Source organism: Meriones unguiculatus, chromosome 1 (genome assembly GCF_030254825.1).
Source record: "Meriones unguiculatus strain TT.TT164.6M chromosome 1, Bangor_MerUng_6.1, whole genome shotgun sequence".
NCBI classification, from domain to species: Eukaryota; Metazoa; Chordata; class Mammalia; order Rodentia; family Muridae; genus Meriones; species Meriones unguiculatus.
The window spans coordinates 19,092,125-19,113,694 of record NC_083349.1 but is presented as its reverse complement, the minus strand read 5'-3'; the positions used below and the strand labels follow the sequence as shown (position 1 = coordinate 19,113,694).

The window sequence follows — 21,570 nt, the reverse complement described above, 5'->3', positions numbered from 1 at the left end:
CCTCACACTTCAGGTCAGATGCTAGGTAGGATCTTCTCATTTGCTGTGTGTATCTCTTTCCTGGGCAGTCTTGCTGATCCCTCCACCCAGGTGTCTGCTGACGTCAGGAACCATTTAGGGGTCCTGGGACCCAAGTTCATAGGCAGTATATGTTTGCTCTGAAAAGAGGACAGCTTTCCTCACTGATTATTTTTCAGTGACTCAAATTTTATCTATCTGTCTGTCTGTCTATCTATTTATTTTGCCAAAGTACGGCTTAAGAGGAAAACAATCTGTTCACCTCCTTCCAGGGGTCCTGTTGTAAGCCTTCTACCTTCCCAGCAGCTATGTTGGGAACTAGTGTGTCTTTGTCTGTGCCTTTTCTTTCTTTCTTTCTTTCTTTCTTTCTTTCTTTCTTTCTTTCTTTCTTTCCTTCCTTCCTTCCTTCCTTCCTTCCTTCCTTCCTTCCTTCCGGTACTTAAGTGATATTTTTAGATTTATTTATTTTATTCTATGTATATCACTTTTTCCTCACATGTATATGATGTATATGCCTGCTGCCCATAGAGGTCAGAAGAAGGCATTCGATAGCCCCTGAACTGGAGTTATAAGTGGCTGTGAGCTACCATATGGGTCCTGGGAATTGAACTCGGGTTCTCTGTAAGAACAAGTGCTCTTAACTTCAGAGCAATCTCTTCAGCCTTGTGGTTCCAGGCACATGGAGGGTTCCCAAGGAGTGGCTTTCTTCTTTTTTCCTGGAATTTCAGCCTGTGCTTTGTATAAAGTTGTCAGAAAGGAGCTGCTTGGTGTCCTTGCCTGACTCCTGCCCAGGGTATTCCCTTTCTACCTAGTCTAGCTTGAAGTTACTCTGGGATTGGCAACTAGTTGGCAACAGAGTTTGGATCTGGCCCCAGAGTCTCCATGTAAAGGATACCTAATAGCAGAACAGGTGTGGAAGCCCTATGGCCCCAAGGGAGTATATAGCTACTGCTTTAGCCATCTGGGCTACCTCCACTCTTTCATTTACTCAGGCTACTCATTCCTCTGAAGGGAGCTATGGGCCCGAGTCGCTGAGTGGGATAATTTCCTGCCACCCGGAATCTTGGTGTAGCCCCACAGGGTGGATGAGGCACTTGTATGCAGCAGGCCTTTATGGAAAAGGATGAGGGGTCTTAGGGAGCCTTCCTTCTCCAGCTAGAAAAGTATTGCCCACCATGGTAGTTTTTTAACCTGTGGCACACCAAGAAAAGAGTATGCATTGTCTGGAAGTAAGTAGAACAAAGACTGTCTCACCTTCACTCACTGCCTGAGGCTCTGGGCTCTGGAGGAGTGCCTGCCAGGAGCCTGGGACAAAGGATTCTTCACCCCAGGAGCTCTTGCTCTCTGGCAATGATCAGGCAGTGTCCCTTCTGCTGGATGTTACCTCTGATCCTGCAGGCTCTTCATAACTCAGGAAGGAGCAGGGAGCTGCTGCAGTCCATAGGACTGAGCATAGGATACTGCAGTATGTCACTCTAGATTGCTTTCTGAGGGTCTTTTCCCCAGGCATGCAGTTTGTGAGAAATTGCTTTTACAGCCTGACCAGGTGTGGGACCTGGCATGCCTCTGCTTTTTACAGGCTAAGATTGCATGGCTGATGGAGGCATTATTTACCTGACTAAGGGGCAGTTAACTGAACTGTCCAATATGTTTAGAAGACACACTTTGCTTGGGGACAGCAGGGCACTGAGGTGGCTACTTTGTTGTGGGATCTATGTTCCTAGACCCAGGGTGGGTCTGTGGGCCCAGGAGCTTCTCAATCAGGAATTGTCTCAAGTGTGCAAGCCAAATGCAGATGTACACATGAGAGTGTTTGCTTATGAGCACCTCTTCTGTGGCTAGGGTTTTCTGCATGGGCATCTGCTGCACCTGAATCTGCAGTGATGACATCAGCTTGTTGGTCATTCATGAGTGTGAACTACAATCATCTGGATGCTGAGACCTGAGTCTCAGGAGGAAGGCATCGCTCAGCATACTGGTGCAGACCTGTCTCTATCTTTTGTGGGGGTAGGGGAGGACAAGGCCAAACTAAGACTAATGCCTCCACATTGGGATGTCAGTTCATTGGCAGCCCTCTCCTCTCAGGTATCTGAGGGCTTTTGACACTACCCTCCAGGTGAATTGTCCAGAATTTAGGTTGCCTTAACTTAGCAGCCCAGTGGGCTTCTACCATGCTCCTTCTGGACAGAGTCTGTCATACTGCAGGTAGGGTTACAGAGAGTCCCTGGTTGTTTCTAAGAACTCAGTGTCCTTTGTTGCCTTATATCCATCCCCTGTCTCAAAAACTGTCAATTCTCATATTTTGACTGGTTGTTGGTTGTTTAAAAGGAGATGAATCTCAGTCCTTTTTATTTTGTTCACTGGCTTCCTTCTGCGGACTTTGGTTTGAAAGATGTGCTTGCTGTACCTGTAGCTCCATGGTTCCTGATGTTCTTAACTGATCTTGCTTAATTGGGGAATCTGAGGTGTGCACACATAGAAAACTGAAGTTTTCTTTTTCTTTTTAATGAGCCTTTTCTTTTCTTTTTTAAGGTTTATTATTTATATAGTACTCAGCATGCATATATGCATACACACCAGAAGAGGGCACTAGATCTCATTTTAGGTGGTTATGAGCCACCGTGTGGTTGCTGGGAATTGAACTCAGGACTTTTGGAAGAGCAGACAATGCTTTTAACTGCTGAGTCACCTCTCCAGCCCCATTTTCATTGTTTCACTTCCTGCAGCTGTGTGGTACTTTCCTCTCTACCATCAGGTACTCTCCATATCTGATCCCATGTAGCTTCTCACATCAGACTGGGTCAGGCGGATTTGGTCCTAGGCCCAAATTGCTTTCTTTGACGTCTACATGCTGAGTTGTTTGATGGCAGAGAAAAGCTGGATCTTGAGACCAGAAGAATTCTCTCATAGTTTGTGTTTCCAGTGGCAATCTAGTACAGAGGTGCTTGGGTACTCCCACAACTACAGCCGCATATCTGTTTTTGTTTGTTTTTGAGACAGGGTTTCTCTGTGTAGTCTTGGCTGTCCTGGACTTGCTTTGTAGACCAGGCTGGCCTCAAACTCACAGCAATCTGCCTGTCTCTGCCTTTCTGAGTGCTGGGATTAAAAGCATGTGCCACCATGCTCAGCAGCTTTTGCTTTCTAAGTGCTGCCATGTTCTTGCTTAAACCTCTATATGAACAGACAATTCTCTTTTCTCTTGTTAGTGTTTAGCTGTAGAATTACTGGCTTGGTATAATTTTAAAAGACACTACCTACTGTTTCTCAAATTAATCAGTCCATTTCCTGTCCCTATCGTGTTGTGTTTCTTTTTTGTGTGCCTTCTCTTTTATCCATCTTGTCATGTATTTGCATTCTGTTTGGCTGGAGCCACTCTGTCTCAGGTAGCATGATATGGGAATGAAGTGGAGATCTGTGTGTAACATGAACTTCCCAGTAACCAGTCCTGCTAAGCACTCTCTTATGCATAGTGGCCTGTGTCGTAGTTAGGGTTTCTATTGCTGCAATAAAATATTATGACCAAAAACAACTTGGGGAAGAAAGAGTTGTTTTTGTTTGTTTGTTTGTTTTTTGTTTTTTTAATCTTAACAGCTTGTAGTCAAGTATCATCCATGGAAGTCAGGGCAGGAAATCAAGGCAGGAACTGTTACAGAGACAATGGAGAAGTGCTGCTCACTAATTTGCTCCTCATAGCTTGCTGCCTGATTTCTTATACCATCCAGGACCTTTGCAGGGTGCCACCACCCACAATGGGCTGTGTCCTCTCATATCAATTATCAATCAAGAAAATGTCCTACAGGCTAATCCTGTAGAGAGATTTTCTGAATTAAGATTCCCTCTTCCCAGATGATCTTAGTTTATGCCAGGTTGACAACAGAACTAGCCAGAACACTGCATGATTCTCTGCCTTTGTACTATGTCTTTTTCAGCCTTTAGCTCTTTTTGAAAACAGGATTGCCAGCCGGGTGCACTGGTGCATGCCTGTAATCCCAGCACTCAGGGAGTGCAAAGGCAGGCAGATGCCTGTTAGTTCAAGGGCAGCATGGTTTACAAAACGAGTCCAGGACAGCCAAGGCTACACAGAGAAACCCTGTCTCAAGAAACAAAAACAAAAAACAAAACAACAACAAACAGGATTGTCTTTTCTTTAAATAATCGAGTTGTAGGCTTCTGTACTTAGTGCAGATACAAGTGTTTTGTTACGTATGTGCAGCCTGTGGGCTCCCTACTTTGTTCTTTTTTATTTAATGGTTGATTTTTAAGCATATGCATGTTTTGCCTGCATGTATGTCTGTGTACCATGTATGTGCGTGGTACCTGTGGAAGCCAGAAGAGGGTATCAGATACCCTAGAACTGAGTTTCAGATGTTTGTGAGCTGCCATATGAATGCTAGGAATAGAACCCAGGTGTTTTGGAAGAGCATTCAGTGCTTTAACCACTGAGCTATCTTTCCATCCCAAGTATGTTCTTTTTTAGTAGCATTAAAAAAAAAGTTTGTGTCTGTTTAAATGTTGGTGCGATTCATTTTTTTTTTCTCTCTCTCTCTTAAATTTAGTGTTCTTTATAGTCTGAAAAGCCTTGCCCGCTCTGGGCTTGGCAGAGGCATTGCCAAGCTTTGTTTGTGTTTGGTTCTCTGATGCATCTGGGTGTAAGATGGGGCTTACCACTGTTTCTTACCGACACATTCCTTTCTCCACTTAATTATTTCATACCTTTTTCATACCTTTGTTTTGACAGAGTTTTCATTTCTCTAGTTCACATGCTCAGGAGAGAAGTGGTTGAGTCATACGGTAATTGTATGTTTAACTTTTTAGAATACCTTCAAACTGTTTGCCGGACTAGTTGGTCATTTTTGATTCCCTCCAATAATGATTAAGGAATGTTCCATGTTCTTTTTTTTTAATTTATTTATTTTTATGTTTATTGGTGTTTGACTGCATGTATGTCTATGTTGAGGATGTTGGATCCCCTAGAACACGAGTTAAACACAGTTGTGAGCTGCCATGTGGGTGCTGGGAATTGAACCCAGGTCCTCTGGAAGAATAGTCAGTGCTCTTAACCACTGAGCTATCTCTCCAGCTCCCATGTTCTTATTAGCACCTTATTTTAGCCATTCTAATAGGTGCTGCTGTGATCTGAATACAGTTTGAGTGTGCCTCCCACCCCAGGAGCCTAATGTTGACTTCAAGGCAAAGGTGATTATGATTAGGGCTAGAGAAATTTCACATATTAACACCTTGGATTCAGTCAGCAAAAAGGCAGTTGGTAAAAAGCTGCAGAGTTGGCTCGGTGGTTATGAGCACTTGTTGCTCTTCCAGAGGACTGGAGTTTGAGCTCCAGCACTCATAAGGCGGCTCATAACCATCTGTAACTCCAGTTCCAGGGAATCCTGTGCCGCCTTCTGGTCTCTGTAGGTACCAGACATACATGTGGTACAGACATACATGCAGACAAACACCCACACACCTAAAGTAATAAAAATAAGAGGGACTATTTGAGGTGTTTTTTGTTGTTGTTGTTGTTTTTGGCAATTGCCAGTTGGGGTCCCCTGATCTTCAGAATTGTAAATTAAACAAGCCCTCTCTTTAAGATTTCCCAGCTTCAGGTTATTCTTAATAGTAAGACAGAATAAAGTGATGCAGATATGAAGTGGCTAGAAGCTGTATTGGATGCCATCTCTTCCATCATCCATACCACACACTGTCAGGCCCTGGTGCTGTCTCCAGAGGATGTTGGGCAAGTGCTTCTTCCCACCCCACATGCCTCAACACTTGCAGAAGCTGCTAGCCCAGATTTCTCCATCTAACTCCATTAGCATATACCACAACCAGAGAAACCTGTGAGAGCATCACACCACTGTCCTGAATAAAGCTTTTGATGGTTTTCTGTTCTGATCCTCCCAGGACTTTAAACCCTGTACCATTTGGCCAGCTTCTTTCTGTTTACCCCATTGCACTCCAGTGATACCCCTTTTGGGTTCTGGCCTTCAGTCTGCTCTTTAGCCACTGCCTTCTCAGTGTCCCTAGGGTCTCATTTCACAGTGTGACAGTTTGACTTACGTGTTTGTGTGTTTTTGTTCGTTTGAATACTGTTTTTGACTTCTAAAAGTTGACACATAACCTTCTTATGGAGTTCAGTTACTCAGCGTCATTGCCATCTCTGGATTTGTTTGCACCGGCTCCACCCCCACCCCCACCCCCACCCCCACCCCGGCCTTGTTTTTATTTTTCTGCTTCTTTACACATACAGTTTTTTGTTTTGTTTTGTTTTTATATACTACTACCAGGAAGTTTTCTTCAAAGACTCAGCTTGTTGTAACCAGACTATCTTCCAGAAGGGCAGGACCAAGCTTCTCAGAACTCACCTGCTCACCTGTGGCTGAACAAGCTTTTTCCTTCCTGAGAGAAGAGAGGCTCTGTATAGTGGAGATCTTGTAGACAGCCCAGCCAAGAGAGCCAGAACTCCTGGCTCAGAGCCAAATCATGTGAGGACCCTTAGTGGGAGGTTAAGAGAGGACCATCTTCTTTCTTCATCCCATTGCCTCTGTCTAACCCTGTCTAACACTCAAGCCTAATTCCTATCTGTTGCTGCGTGGAGAAGTTCTACAGTGTTCATCTCTTGTTTGGCAGGAACAAACATGGGAACTTGATTCCCACCCAAACCATAGTGGAGCATGGGGGTAGCCCCTCCCTTTCAGTCCATGTTGACTCCTCTCACACTGTAATGGAGCCCAAGGTGAAATGGGGTGGGAGTTACCACTCACAGGTATTTGCTTTCTAAGCTTGATGGCCTCCCATAAAGAAGGCCTTGGCCACACAATTTGGGTACCCATAAGGTGTTCCAGATACTTCTGCTGCCTCTAGCCCATAGTGGCAGTGGTCCTGGTTGGCAGGCCTGAGGAATAGCTCTATCCAGAAGCCTGTTGACTGCTTTCAAAAAGGTTGCCTGAGACCTACTTGCAGAGTAGCAGTAGCTTATGTGCACTCTGCAGGAACCCTAATGGCCTGTTGATCCCAGTCCTGAGTGTGCTTGATGAAGAAGCCTTGCCTGCCTGCTGGTTTGCAGGCTTTATTCATCAGGGACATGTTCAGCCCTAGGTTTAGGTGGCAAGGGAGAGCCTCCAGGTGTGACTTGGACCTTTCTGATAGAGCCTTCCCACTGCTGGGTCTGCCCTGTCTCCTCCCTTCTGGCCTAGCTGACTCCACCCTGCCCTGCCAGCTCTTCACCACTTTGAAAAAGCAGTTCAGGCACTCCCCTATTTCACCCAGCCTGAGCGGCCCTTACTGTGTAAAGGGAGCAGCTGTTTGTCTCTGCGGCAATCCTCATTGGCCTAGAGCTAGGGCGGAGGGCACTTCCGAGGGAGGGAACCCAGTGCTGCATTGCCTGGACTCCACTTTCCCTCACCAGCTCTGTAATCCCCACATCATGTTTGGAGAGCACTGTGGTCTCCCTTCAGAGCGAACACTGCTCAGCCACCCCCCCAAAACTGGACTTCGCTGCAAAATGGTGCTTCAGGCCGTCAGCAAAGTGCTCAGGTAACAGCCTGACCAAAGGCAGTCTGTCTGGGATGTGGTTGGCTGTGGCCTGATTGCCTTCTCAGTAAAGCAGCCTGTTGTGCTGTGCTGGGCCTGCAATGGGGTGGGTGTGACATCCTTGGGCTTGGTGCTGGGGTAATTGATGCAGCTTAGCCAGTCTAACTGAGCTCACTGCGTGCTACCCAGGAGCAGACAGCCGTCTGCACTGTATCTTCGCTATGTGCTCTTTGACTGTCAGACAGGAGTCCTACCTTGCTCTCTTGGGAGACTGATGTATAATGAGTGGCCGTTATCACCAGCAAATGTGTCTGGGCTCATGTGTGTGTGTTGTTTTTTTGTTGTTGTTTTTTGTGTTTTTTTCTTTTTTTTGGCTAATGGCTGTCTCTTGAGCATGGGCCCTGGCTACCCAAGGCAAGGATGTCCTGGAGCTTGTCCTTGAATGTCCAGAGAAGTGACATGGTGTATCCTAGGTACCTGTCGTATGTTAGCTGCTACTGGGGTGTTGCCAGGAATGCTTTTAGACTTTCTTGACCTGCCGTGGTGCTCTTTCTCCAAGTCTGTGATATGTGTGGAATGAAGTGGATGGGTGTACATGACTTGCTGGTAGGGTGCCAGTTTCAAAGCAACTTGGGGCTGTGCTTCTCAGCCATGAGGGAAGAGGCACTGCCTTTTGGAGTCTAGTCAGTTTTTCTTCAGTGCAGGAATCTTGTGTTTGCCTTTTAACTCAATGGGCCACTGTCATCCATCTTTTCCTTCCTTCCTTCCTTCCTTCCTTCCTTCCTTCCTTCCTTCCTTCCTTCCTTCCTTCTTTCCTCTCTCTCCTTCTTTCCTTCTTCCCCCTTCCCTCTCTCCCCTTTTCTTTTCCTTCCTTCCCTCTTCTCTCTCTCTCTCTCTCTTTCTCTCTCTCTTTGAGACACAGTCTCATCATGTAGCCTTGGCTCTCTTGGAACTCACTATGTAGACCAGGCTGGCTTTGAACTCACAGAGATCTGTCTGCCTCTGCCTACTGAGTGCTAGGATTAAAGATGTGTGCCACTATGCCCCACAGGACCATTATTAATTAAAATGAAAGTAAATAGCATTTGATTTTCCAATGCCTCTTTTAACTGTGAACTCCCAAAGCACAACTCTTGGTGAGGCTTTGACATGAATCCAGCCTGTGATAGCCCCTTGCAAGTGGCTAGTGAGTTCTAGGATGTATGTCTCTGTGCACTTGTCTGTCCCTGGTCACCTTTGACCCTACCTGCTCCTCTGGGCCATTGCAACTGCATCATTACCTGAGCACCTGGACAGGGTATGTCCACAGGGGAGAGCAGGACTTGTTGATTTCAATGTAAAGATGTGAAACTTTAGAAGAATGTCAGCAATGTGGCAGCATCATCTGCCCTAATTTGGAATGTGATTGATGGCAGTACATAAAGGACCACACACATGCTTAGTGTGCATTTCTGCATATGTGTGATAACAGATACCAACATCAGTTCTAGGGAGGCTAAAGAATGGTACTCACCTGCCAGTGACTCCTGGCTGCCTACACTGAGGGAGGTCCCATTGAAAGATACCTTAGCTTGGCCCTCCTGAAGATCATACTGAGTTCAGTGAGGATAAGTGGGTACTGTCCAGTAGGCATACCTCAGCTCTGATGTATCTGTCTCTCTACTGCCTTGTTCTCCAGCTGAGTGGGTCTTATATTGGGTCAGGGGCATTGGTGAAAATGTGCCTTTCCTGTGGGTACTCACCTTTCTGGATTGGAGTCACAGATATTCTTAAGAGAGAGCTCCAGTGACACTCTCCACTGCTTCTGATCAGCTCAACCTGTGTAGTATAGTGGTGCTGAGGGATAAGATGAGGATGGTAGGGTCTTCCCATCTTGGCCTCTGAGGCATTAAACAGTGGAGTTAGTAAGGTTCCAGTTATGGGCTTCCAGTATTAGAACTTGTTAGACCACACAGAGACCTAGGCCCTGATAGATGCTGCAGAAGGGATGGTAACTAGGGGTGAGTATACTCACAGTCCAGTGGTGGGATACCCATTCGCTGAAGGGCTGGGGAGAGCCTGGGAGTATTTGGCTGGGTTGTGAGGGCCATGCTAGCTTGTGCCCTGTTGTCATAGAAGCTCTACAGTAATGGGAAAAGAGGTCGTTATATGCTTAAAGTTAGTGCTTTGAGTAGACTGGCATGGATACTTGTCCTGACCAGGAGTATGCTTCTAGCTGCACTTTGTCTGAATAGTAGTGTTTTACAGACCTGGTGTGGGAGGGCTTATGTCATTAAGCTCCTCATGCTCCTGTCTGTTTGCCATAAGCCCTGTTTGTTAATATTCATCCCTCCAGTGCTGTTCCTTAGCACTTCAATGTTAGCATCTCCTTCCTTAATGTTAACCCCAGGCCTCTAGAGGTTAACTTCTAGTCCCTCATTGCTAAATTCATACTCCATCTGGCCCCTCACTGTTAACCCAGCTGGGACTGTTGAGGTGGCAGAGTGGGAAGAGTGTTCTCTCTTTCTCTAGAGGCCTGAGATATCCATATTCAGTGTTCTTTACTTTCTTGGAGTGATATACTTTGCCTCAACACTCTTGAAGGCCTTCTCCACCAGCCTTACGTTTACTTAAGCCCTTTATTCCTTAACTTGCCACAAATGCCTCCTCCAAGTCTGAGCAGCCCTCTCCTGGAGTGTTTTCTTTGCTTTGTTGGGCCATCTATGTTGGGTCAGAGGCTAGGGAACCCGTGGTGGAGTTCCAAATTGGGACTTGTGGGGATGATGCGGGCTAAGCATTACTGCAGGGCAAGAGCAGATGCCAACATAGTATCTTACCATCCTGGTTCCAGAAAGATCAGGATCCAGCCTGCCTCCCACCACAACACCCAGAGCCACCCCAGACTCATGCTTGATACCATTCTTATTACAGAGATTGATTCTTTTTAATTCTGCAAATTTCTGTTGCTCCTCAGAGATCAGATTGTCAACCAGGATTGACTTATACCTGGTGCTGCGGATGCCAAAGGGTCCAGTGTTACGGGATGTGCCAGCTAGAATAGAAGATGTGACATTTGATAGATGGGATCTTAGAGAACTAGGGGGAAGGGAATTTGCTGTGTGGGCAGGGTGGATAGAGCATTGTGACAGCAGAGACACTGAAGCAGGGAGAAGGAAGTTAAGGCCAGGTGGATGTGTGGGAGGCAAAAAGAAGGTGATTCTAGTAGAGCTTGGATGCTTCTAAAGTAGGCATTTTACTTTTGAGTAGGACCCTTGCTTATTGGGGACCAGACTCTTCCTCATTGTTGTGGCCTTTGTTTTGGGGGTGTCTTCCCAGGAGCTCATAGCAGCTCTGTGACCTAGACCCTGTATTATACTGTCTGTGCTGCCGCTCAAGGCCGTGTCTACACAGCCCTCCCTCCACATGAGTCACAACTGGTGAATGGTATAAGGGAAGCTGGAAGTGCCTGTGACCTCAGGCAAGTATGCAGGCATGGCCAGCCACTGATGACATGGTCTCTTCAGCTTGCCTCAGAGCCTGGGAAGATGTTTGTTTGCTCATCCTACCAGGTGAAAACAGAGACACTGGCAAAGGAGCTAGAACTGGTTCTCTAGGTGAGTCTGGTACTCTGGCTAAGCCCTCCCTCCCCCAGAGAAAGGAAAGAAATTGGAGTTTGAGGCTTTTGATGTCCTGCAGAGGGCTTTACACTAGCAACTATCATATTCTTACCTCAAGTAGAACATAAGCCCTGAGCTGCCTCTTGTTCCTCTTGCCTGAGTAAGGGCTCTGTGACTAGGACTGAGAAACTTAGGTTGGCAGGAGAGTGTCCCAGAGTGCACTATACTCAATGACTTAGGTTGGCCCTATTTGATGAGGACAGCAGCTAAATGGGGATATGACTTAAACGGGAAAGGCTTGGGGCCTGGTGTGCACATGATGGTGTCTAGCATTGCATCTACTTGCTGCCTTTTGATTTCACCATAAGCCCCTGTGGCCCATTACAGAGGAAGGCAGGCCTTCCAGGAACTATTTTTCCCTACCAGGTTGGGGAGTAGCTTCTGCCTGGAGGAATTTCCTCGTGACTATGAGTGGGAGTAAGGGCAGGATGCTGTTCATAGGACATCCTCCCTGAATGGGTCCTGAACTGTGCTCAGGGGTCATGGTGATGGCTGGTTCCAGCCCTCTTCCTAGTTGTCCTGTTTTTACTTCCTTTAGTTTGCAGGTCAAGCCACAGAGCATGGAAATGGTTTGACAGCTTGGCCCTCACCAGTCCCCTGCTCTGTAGTCGTGGTTTCCAGGACAGGATACACAGAAGACAGAAGGTAACTTGGTAGTCTCAAGGAAAACCTACCCATTAAGGACACTATAGGCTTGCTATCTAGCTATTAGAGAGGTGGGTCTCTGCTTTCTGACTGAATAATAGGTGAACTCAGCACACATCAGTAGTGGAAGACAAGCATTCAGAGAAGTGAGGAAGACAGGGATTGGGTATGGCCCAAAGACATTGGCAGAGCCCTCCTGGGGCTTGTGCACAACCATTAGAGAGGCTGAAGCCTACACTGCTGTGCTGCAAGGCCCAAAAGCTCAGGCCTTGAAGTGCCCTCTTCTGTAGTTTCAGCCCTAACAGACTTCTGTGCTGTTTCCCTTGGAGCCTGTGCTATGCCAGGAGCCTAAAGGCTGGGTTGTGCCCTGCCCTGTCCTCTGCCTGGTTCTGGCTGCTTTTGGCCCTGCCCTGTAGGCCAAGCACACATCGCCTTTTAAGGCTAAGCTCTGCCATGAGAAGCTGAAAGGAAAACATTTCCCTGGCATTCAGGGAACATTCTTCTTTCCTCTTTCTCTTAAATAAACCATCAGCAACCTTTCAAAGCACAAGAAAGGAAAAAATAGGTCACAGTCAGAAAGACCTTTCACCCCACCCCCATGTAGCCTCTCAGGGCTATGGAAGACAGGACTCAGAGCCAAGCCAGGCTGCCTCCTGATACCAAGCATGGTAGCTGACCTAATTGTTTGTGTTCTTAGATCAAAAGGACAGGTATATAGCTGGTACCCTGGCCTGAGGCCTACATTTTGCTTCATCTGGACAGCAGGGCTAACCTGGAGTGGGCATGGTGGGAGTCTGAGCCAAAGGCCACTTCCTGTACCACCACCCTCGTCCTCCTGTTCGCAAGGATGCTGTGACCCTAGAAGTCATTCCTTTAACACACTATTCTTCCCTGCTGGGTGCTCTGGCTGTCTCTTACCCCCATGGAGCAAGAAGGTCACTCCTAAGGAAACTGCTGGATCTGCTCACCCCCTCACTCCCCTGGTCTGTTGGAGGCCCTGCAATTGGTTGCCTTACTAGAGAAGGTCAAACTGTGTTCCTTTACTCAATCCACCAACTGTCCAGCAACCCCTCAGAATGCCGTATTGAGAGTTTCTGGTCACAAGGTTTCGTGCCAGTATCAATTTATGTTACATTTTAAAAGTCAGAATGTTCACCACTGAGGAATTCATTTGATTATGTGAGGCTAAGACTTAGTTTTGCTATGGGAACATTCATTGTACTTCTCGGACTTTTCACCCAGTACTCTCATCCTGAGCCTGAACATGTCAGACACATATGGGAGCCAGGTGGCAGTTCAGAGGTTGGTAGAGGCTCCTTTGTTTCTATCATTGTGTGGTCAGTGCCTAGAAGGGCCTCAGAGCCAGTGTGTTGGCCTCACATGACCAGCCAACAACATCTGCAGGCTCCTTCATTTGATTGCCTTGAGGCGCTCACCAGGCAGACTTCAAGTCCAAAAGTCTCTCTGACCTACTTAGCCACAGCAGAATCATCTTTTCTAGTGGGCTAGCACCCCATAGAGAACTCAGGCCAGGTAGTCTCTGACAATGGGGCACTGTGGGTCTCTTAAGGGGCACATCCCATCCCAGTGCCCCTTGGTGAAGTTTGTTTACCAAGAGCCAAAAGCACACAAACTCAGTGCTGCCACCAGAGAAGTACCTGGCCTGGAGGAATTGAGCATATGTGCAATTAGGTTGTGTCACTCCATGGATTTAGGATCTCAATTCAAATGAAAACAATACATACGTTTGTTGTTTTAAAGTGGTAGAGGAATTTTAATTCAGAACGTGGCTGTTCTGACAAGAGATCACATCCAAAGGCCTTCTAGGTTTGTGTGATCTTCTTGGAATACACGCCTTTAATCCAGGAGACAGAGGCAAGCAGTTTTGATTTCAAGGTCAGCCTGGTATAGAGCAAGTTTCAGGTAAAGAAAAGCTTAGATCCAGCCACGGCGGTACATGCCTTTAATCCCAAGCAATGAAGATAAAGTTAGTTTGTAAAGGGAAGCACCCTTGTTTGAAAGTGATATCTAGTTGAGTGACAGAAAAGGTGAGAAATCAGAGAAGATTTGACAGACTAGGATACACCCAACTCCCACGAGAAGAGAAAAGGGAAGCTACTTAAGGTGCAATGTAGAGTGAGAAGAGGCAGTTTTACCAAGACAGTAATAGGCTGCAGAGAGAGAGAGAACGCAGGTGGAAGATCACATGAGCCAGAGAATGAAGAGGAGCCAGGTTAGAGCTGAGCTAGTTTGAGGCCAAAAAGCAGTTCAGAGGCCAAGAGAAAAACCAGATTGAATAAATCAGTTGGGAGAGGAGTTTGAGCCAGAACAGCTGAGTTGATCCAGCCGGTCCAGAGCTCAGTAAGAACAAGAAAGGTTAGCTTATAAAAGCAGTAAGTCTCAGATGCTGAAAACGTTCTAGGCCTACGATAGCAGAAGGAGGCAGTACGCCTTCCAGACAACATTTGAAACAGGTGAATGAAAGTTCCTTTTATGAAAATAGACTTAATAAACTCACAGTGCGTTAACAGAGCACATAATTTTATTTAAAAAAAAAAAAAAAAAACTTTTCAAAACAAGGAAGAAGTGAAGAGTCCTGTGCATCCTGACATGTGAGGAGACTGGGTTCTTTTAGTGCCTCTGCTTTTACATGGGAACTAGTGGAAGGAGTCTCAGTACTGAGGCAGGGCCTTAACCCTGAGGGTTGTTTTCTCTTGTTCACTCCATGAAGAGTGACAAGGTGGGAGTGTTGTGCCCTGGCTGGGTATGCTTACACCCCAGTGAGAGTATGCTGATCAGTAGTAGAGGACATTAGCAAGACCTAACGAAGGAAGGAGCTAGCCCTCTATTGGGGAAAGTACTCTGTTCTTGGAGTGCCCTCTGTAGGTTGGCAACCTGTAACTCCCATTGGTAGTCCTTCCTCTGAAGCTTTGATGGTAGCTGTGCTGCACCCTCCTGGAACTGGCCTGTCTGGGAAGTAGAACCTTGGTGTGGTCTCTGGGGTCCTCTGCCTAGGAAGGCCCTTGCGTAAATGTTACAGCTCTGAGGGAAAGGGTTCCCTAATGCAAGTGTTACAGCTTTGAGGGGAAACTATCCTGGCAGTTGGGATCCAAGGAATACCAGTGTCATACTGCACTACAAACCAACCACAAGAGATTTACTGGGAAAGATACAAGAGGGTGCCTGCCCCTGCTTAGGTTAGAAGCAGCAAAGAACTGAACTGGGGCGGAGGGGGATGTAGGCTTACATAGGGCAGTGGTTTTCAACCTGTGGGTCACACATCAGATGTTTATATTGCAGCTCACAACAGTAGCAAAATTACAGTTACAAAGTAATAGTTATGAGGAAGCAATGAAATAGTTTTATGATTGGGGGTGGTTTACCATAACATAAAGAAAGGGTCAAAGCATTAGGAAGGTTGAGAACCATTGATACAGGATTTCTTGGGGGGGGTGGAACTTTCCAGGGTGGGGATTGGTGGGATTTCAAGTCCTGAGTTTAAGGTGAACTCAGGGATTGGTGGGTTTATGAGCTCAGGGGTTGGTAGAATTTTAAGCCCTGAGTTTGGGCTTTTTACTCTGTAGGGCAGAGCTTAGCCACCTAACAACACAGAGAGATGGCCTTTGTCTTTTTCTTGAGGAGTAAGGCTGCTTTTATGTCAACCAGTTGGGTTTAGTAAAAAACAATAAGACTTGACAACTCCAGAAAAAAACAGCTCCATTCTTTGGCCAGTGTATCATTGACAGTCCTATATGGAATTAGATATTACCCTTCTTAACTCTGACTCTCCTCCTCTTCTTAGTCACTCTGCCTTATAACCTTGTCTACATATTTTCAACAACAGATCCAAAAGATTTCTAACCAGACTGGTTCCCCACCCCCAAGTCAGGGTTTCTCTATGTAGAACTGCCTGTCTCTGATGTGATTAAAGAAGTGTACAACCACTGACTGGCTTCTTTTTTTTCCCCCTTTCTTTTAAAAGATCTTTCTTTCTTTCTTTCTTTCTTTCTTTCTTTCTTTCTTTCTTTCTTTCTTTCTTTCTTTCTTTTCTTTCTTTCTTTCTTATCTATCTTATAGCATTCTGCTGTCTCTAGGGGCTGAGTCTGGCCATTATGGCCATTAGAGTGTTCTGTGAGTAGAGCTTGGAGATCCTCAGAGGTGGGGCCGGGGTACTTGCACCCCTTTGAGGGGCTTACATTTCTCCCTTCTTATTTACTATTGATAAACAATCAGGTCAGGAAAGGAGGATAATGTTATCATTAGACTACTTCCTGTTGAAAGGGGGCATCGGAGTATTTGGGGCAAGTATGATCTTCACTGTCAGAGTATAATCCAGGAGTTGCAGGCCTCTGGTTTCCTAGCTAGGAGCCAATAATCTGTAATAGCAACTGATTAAAAGTCTGGTTAGAAGCTAGTCAGTGGGGGGCCTGGAGAGAAGGCTCAGAGCTTAAGAGCACTGGCTGTTCTTCCAAAGGTCCTAAGTTCAATTCCCAGCAACCACATGGTGGCTCAAAACCATCTATAGTGAGATCTGGAGCCTTCTTCCTGCACACAGGCACACACACTGGCAAAATGCTGTATAATAAACAAACAAACGAACAAGTAAATATTTTAAAAGAAATGGGAAAAAACAAAAAGAAGAAGCCAGTCAGTGGTTGTACACTTCTTTAATCACATCAGAGAAAGGCAGTTCTACATAGAGAAACCCTGACTTGGGGGTGGGGAACCAGTCTGGTTAGAATTGGATCTGTTGTTGAAAATACGTAGACAAGGTTATAAGGCAGAGTGACTAAGAAGAGGAGGAGAGTCAGAGTTAAGAAGGGTAATATCTAATTCCATATAGGACTGTCAATGATACACTGGCCATAGGAGAGGAGCTGTTTCTTTCTGGAGTTGTCAAGTCTTATTGTTTTTTACTAAACCCAACTGGTTGACATAAAAGCAGCCTTACTCCTCAAGAAAAAGACAAAGGCCATCTCTCTCTGTTGTTAGTAGATTTAATCCTCACTGACCTTGTTGCACTAAGGTGGCCAGTGAATCTGTTTGGCCCTGGAAGCTGAGGCTGCTCTGAGCCACCCATTGGAGATACTGGATGAACTTAGAGGAAATTTGATGGTAAATATCCAAGGAAGTAGTCAGTCCCAAATTCCAGTGGCAATGCCAGTGGTTATACCCAGTAATTCAAGAAAGGGTGGGACCTAAATTATACTCATGATGGTTGCTGCTGTAAACCCTGTGATGGGAACTGGCAGAGCTTCTTCCCAGGGCATACAATCCCCCCCACAATCCCTTGTTTTGGAAAAAGGAACACTAAGACACAAGTCCTGGACCAGCCAGTGGGTAGTCTAATAAGCCAGTGGACAAGGCCACAGATGGTGATTAAGGAGGGACACACAACCAACATTCTTCAAAGCAGGCAGATCATTATTCAGTAGCTGATGTGTGGAGGCTAAGGTCTGAAACAAGAGATGCTGTGATAGAGAGGTGAGATCGATATCATCTGAAAGGGGTCTAAGGACCTTTGAGACCACTTCTTCTAGCATGTCTATACCTAGGGGTTGAAAGAGTGGGATGTGTACCCTTCCTTGACTGTGCCTGATGGGTGGCTATGATAAATGCTATAGTAAAGTTTACCAATGACCCCTGTCCCCCATCTGGAATGCCATGGGTCCTTAATTAGGATATAAAAGATCTGCATAAAAGGCAGAGCACCTTCCTGAAATCTCTGATCACCGTTGACAGTAATCTCTAGTTTAATCATAGAGAAAGTAAGGACAGGTGAGGACAGGTGTTTTAGAAGTTGATTTTGGTGTTACAGAGAAAGGTATCTCCTTTTGGCAACCTGCTGCTAAGACCCCACCATATGGGTGGTCTGGTTGAACTGCTGAGCATAGGTTTCCTGAAACACTGAAATCGTAGTATAACAATAACATAGAGGAGGAAAGAAATCTGAAACATTGTTCATTATCTTAACTCACTTTCTTAGATCTTCAGAGCTTTCTTAAGATTTTACATCCTTAGACCTTTGTACACTTTTTTTTAGACCCTCAGAACTTACTTAAGCTTTTACATACCCAGAGCTTTATAATACTTTCTTAGACTCTCAGCACTTATTTAAGGCTTCGCCTTTGGAAAAGCAGCTTTTTGGAAGTGGTTTATGCTTCAGGCACCAGGTGCTGCCCCCTGCTGTCACAGCTGTGTTGCAGCGCACGTCCACAGTGCTATTCACCAGGAATTCTGTAGGGTCTTGACCATTTGGATTGGCCTGTGGCAGCATAGCCACCCAATTGCCCAGAGAAGTCTGGCCTTTGGTGACTGCTCTCCTTGCTTGCATCTGACTTAATTAGCCCAATGTGGAGAGTCCTTCCTCTGTGGTTTGGGCCCAAGTGTGACATGTGATCATGCCATCCTTTCTTTCTTGGCAGGAAGTCTAAAGCTAAGCCAAACGGCAAGAAACCTGCTGCAGAGGAGAAGAAGGTGTACCTGGAGCCGGAGCACACCAAGTCCAGGATCACTGACTTTGAGTTCAAGGAGCTGGTAGTGCTGCCCCGGGAGATCGACCTCAACGAGTGGCTGGCCAGCAACAGTGCGTGCGGGTGGGGAGGCGGGTGCAGCAGCTGCAGGGCAGGGAGCCTCCCCTGATCTCCAAGTACCCCCAGAGCAGTGGTCAGTGGACAGGCTGAACTCAGCTGAACCTGCTCCCTGTCACGCCAGCTGGAGAAGGGGTGTTTACTCACCTGGCCCTTTGCTTCTCTTCCAGCAACAACATTTTTTCACCACATCAACCTGCAGTATAGCACAATCTCAGAATTTTGCACAGGAGAGACGTGTCAGACAATGGCTGTGTGCAACACGTGAGTAGCAGCCTGGCCATAGCACCTATTGGGAGTATGGGATGGGCTGTGGTTGGCCTTGCTGTCTGGGCTACCAGCTTCTCAGACTACATTCTCACCTGGGTTCTGAGCACCATCTCAAACTAGTTAGAATCTTCTGTACCTGAGGGGCCAGGTGCCCATCATAAGTATCTCTGTTGTATGCCATCAGAGGCCAGAGGCAGACAATGCTTAAATGATCCTGGAGCCTGCCAAGTGCTCAGTGGTCTGGGAGCTGCACAGTTAAGTGAGCAGGCTCATTCTACTAGTAGAGATGGCTTATGGACAGGTCTAGTGCTGACAGCTCTCTCTCTTCTGGGTGTATGTGTGCATTTAGTGCTGTATGCAGATATCTTCAAGGGCTCCAAGATACCTCACTTTGCTTTGCACATAGGACAGCCATTGTGTGGCGCATGTTTGCCAGCAGCCCTGGGTTGATGGAAGGAATGGCTGTGCTAGTAAAGGAAGAAGGCTGGATGTGGCCAAGGAAATGGAAGATCTTCTATGATGGCTTCTTGTCATTAAGATGCTGTGGACTCATGGAAGTGTGTGTGTGTGTGTGTGTGTGTGTGTGTGTGTGTGTGTGTGATTGTGATGTAGTGTAGTGTACACTCAAGCAGTCCTCACTGTTGGTACAACTCTCCCCAGAAAAATGAGTTCTATTCTCAAGAGTCTGCTGTAAATCCTAGTACACCAGATGACAGGAGTCCCTTCTGCCTTAACCAGCTAGGCTAGCTCATATACCTGTAGTGGCTACAGCTCAGTGTCTGGCGTTGTAAGGGAACAGAGCCAGCTCTCTGTTCCCCAGGAGGATCAGGTGTCAGCTAAGCATTGCCAGGGAAATTGAGGTACCCTTTTGAGAATAAGCTTGGTACAGAGGTATGGCTTCTAAAGGACAGACTCATGACAGATTCTGAGGTAGCACTTGAAAGTGTATGTGAAGCCTAGGCAATGTCAAATAGCATGGTACCCTTCCTGGCTTCTCCCATGTGTCTTTCAGTGCTGAATTTGTTTGGAAGAAGCTTTCTCAAAAGTATAGTAAAATACAGACCTGCATATGGTATATGCTGGAGAGCCTGGCTACCTAAGCCTTTTGCTCACTTTGTATCACTTGATGATTCCTACTATAATCCTCTTGCAGGAATCATGTGAGACCAAGGGATTTTGGAAACTCAAAACTAGTTTGAAAGAAAAAGGGAGCTAGTCAGAAATCCACAGAACTTTTTCTCTGTGCCCTGGAGGTTTGTCTAGGTTGAGAAGGGTCTGTACTAGGCTAGGTCTCGTTTCCTTCCTTGCAGCACCTGCAGGATGACCCCAAAAGGCCAGCATTAGGATCCATGGGGCCAAGACATATTCAGGAACATGGCCAAACGGTCCCTCAGAGACACCCCTTTACATTAGCAGAGCTGAGTGAACCCTTAAGGACTGATCTGTGAACTAGCCCAGACACCAAGCACAGTTAGGCCCCATGATATCCTGGGCAGTGCTGTAAGCACCCCCTGTCTCAGGTGCTACAGGGAAGAAGTATTATTTCACACTCTACATTTAGCAGCCATGCACTTCAGGAGCACAATTAAATGGACCACTGCAAGCTCTCTGACCTTTTGCAAGAGAGTTCCAACTAGTTCTTCAGCTGTGTGGCAGCACAAAAGAAGAGTCACAGTAACGGGAAAAATATAGACTCTTCTCAGGAGCTCTCAGAAGGTATTTGAGAATGAAATGAAGTATAGTCTGACACATTCTCAGGGTTCAGAGAAGAGACATGTGAGCCTTGGTGGTGAGAATAAAGAGGTGCCCATATTCTGTTGGTGACCAGCTTTCCCTAGATGATGCCAATCTTGAGCATGAAAAGCCAAGTATGTGATTTAAAATTCTTTAAGCAAATCAAAAATGATACAAAAACATACAGACAGAACCATAATGGGTAAATTGAAATGGAATAGTTAAAAAAAGGTGGAGGGATTATAGCCCCAAATAGAGCAAAACCACAGAAGAATAAAGATTGGAAAAAAAAAAAAGCAGAAAACCAACAATAGTGATTGAAATCCAGAAGATGGGTGACTGCCATAATGAGAGTCTCTAAGAGATTTTTATGAAAATATTCTTGTAGAACTAAACTGAACTTCCCTAAGAGAAAAACACTCACCATCGTCTGTCTGACTGCCATAACCAAATGACCATGATGGAGGCAACTGAACAGCACTGGTATATATCTCGTGGACTACAAGCTCAGGTCCAGGTTTGGCGTCTGAGAAGAGCTTCTTGGTTCATGGACAGCCGCTCTTTTTGAAAGGCGTGAGCACTGGCCATGAGAGCTTTACCATTATGGCATGATCACTAAGTCCACATCTTAATACCATGACCTTGGGAGTGAGGATTCATTTTAGGGTTTTGAGGGACTTAGATACACCAAAGTGTTCATTTATTGTTTGATTGACTAATTGATTTATGCTGAAGCTCAAAACCTTTTGCCTGCTAGCAGGTGCTCTGCTACCAAGCCATATCCCCAGCCCTGTTTAAAGTTCTATGAGAGATAGAATTCTACCATGTTGTCCAAGCTGACCTGGAGCAGGCATCCTTCTGTCTTTATCTGCCAAGTAGCTGAGATCACAGGTGTACTCCACCTACCTACTCCTGGCTCAAAATGGCACTTGAAATGTTGTAAAATGGGAAAGTTAACAGTAGAAGATGACAAACCTAGAAAAACACTACCAAATGAAAGCTGAAGTAGCTGTGTTTTATAGCAGCAGAGACTCAAAGTCAGCCAAGTTGCAAAAGGAAGTTGTGAGTTGAGAAGGGCTGCTCCTCAGGCCCGTGGTGTTCCTCAGTGCCTGTTGCCAGATGGC

General features: G+C 46.1%; 1 protein-coding gene across 7 annotated transcripts in view; it reads left to right on the top strand.

Moving 5' to 3' along the window:
- The window catches only part of Mob2 (MOB kinase activator 2), a 56,138-nt gene that overhangs the window by 29,792 nt on the left and 4,776 nt on the right, over positions 1-21,570 (top strand). For 4 of the 7 annotated variants that reach the window (XM_060382865.1, XM_021655767.2, XM_060382862.1 and 1 more), the window contains exons 2-3: positions 18,278-18,438; positions 18,613-18,706. In XM_060382865.1, the coding sequence (XP_060238848.1) occupies positions 18,278-18,438; positions 18,613-18,706 (255 nt within the window). Of the gene's footprint in view, positions 1-7,342; positions 7,555-10,999; positions 11,145-11,752; positions 11,853-18,277; positions 18,439-18,612; positions 18,707-21,570 lie in introns of those variants that run through there. The other 3 variants (XM_060382851.1, XM_060382855.1, XM_021655766.2) reach the window with 3 other exon arrangements.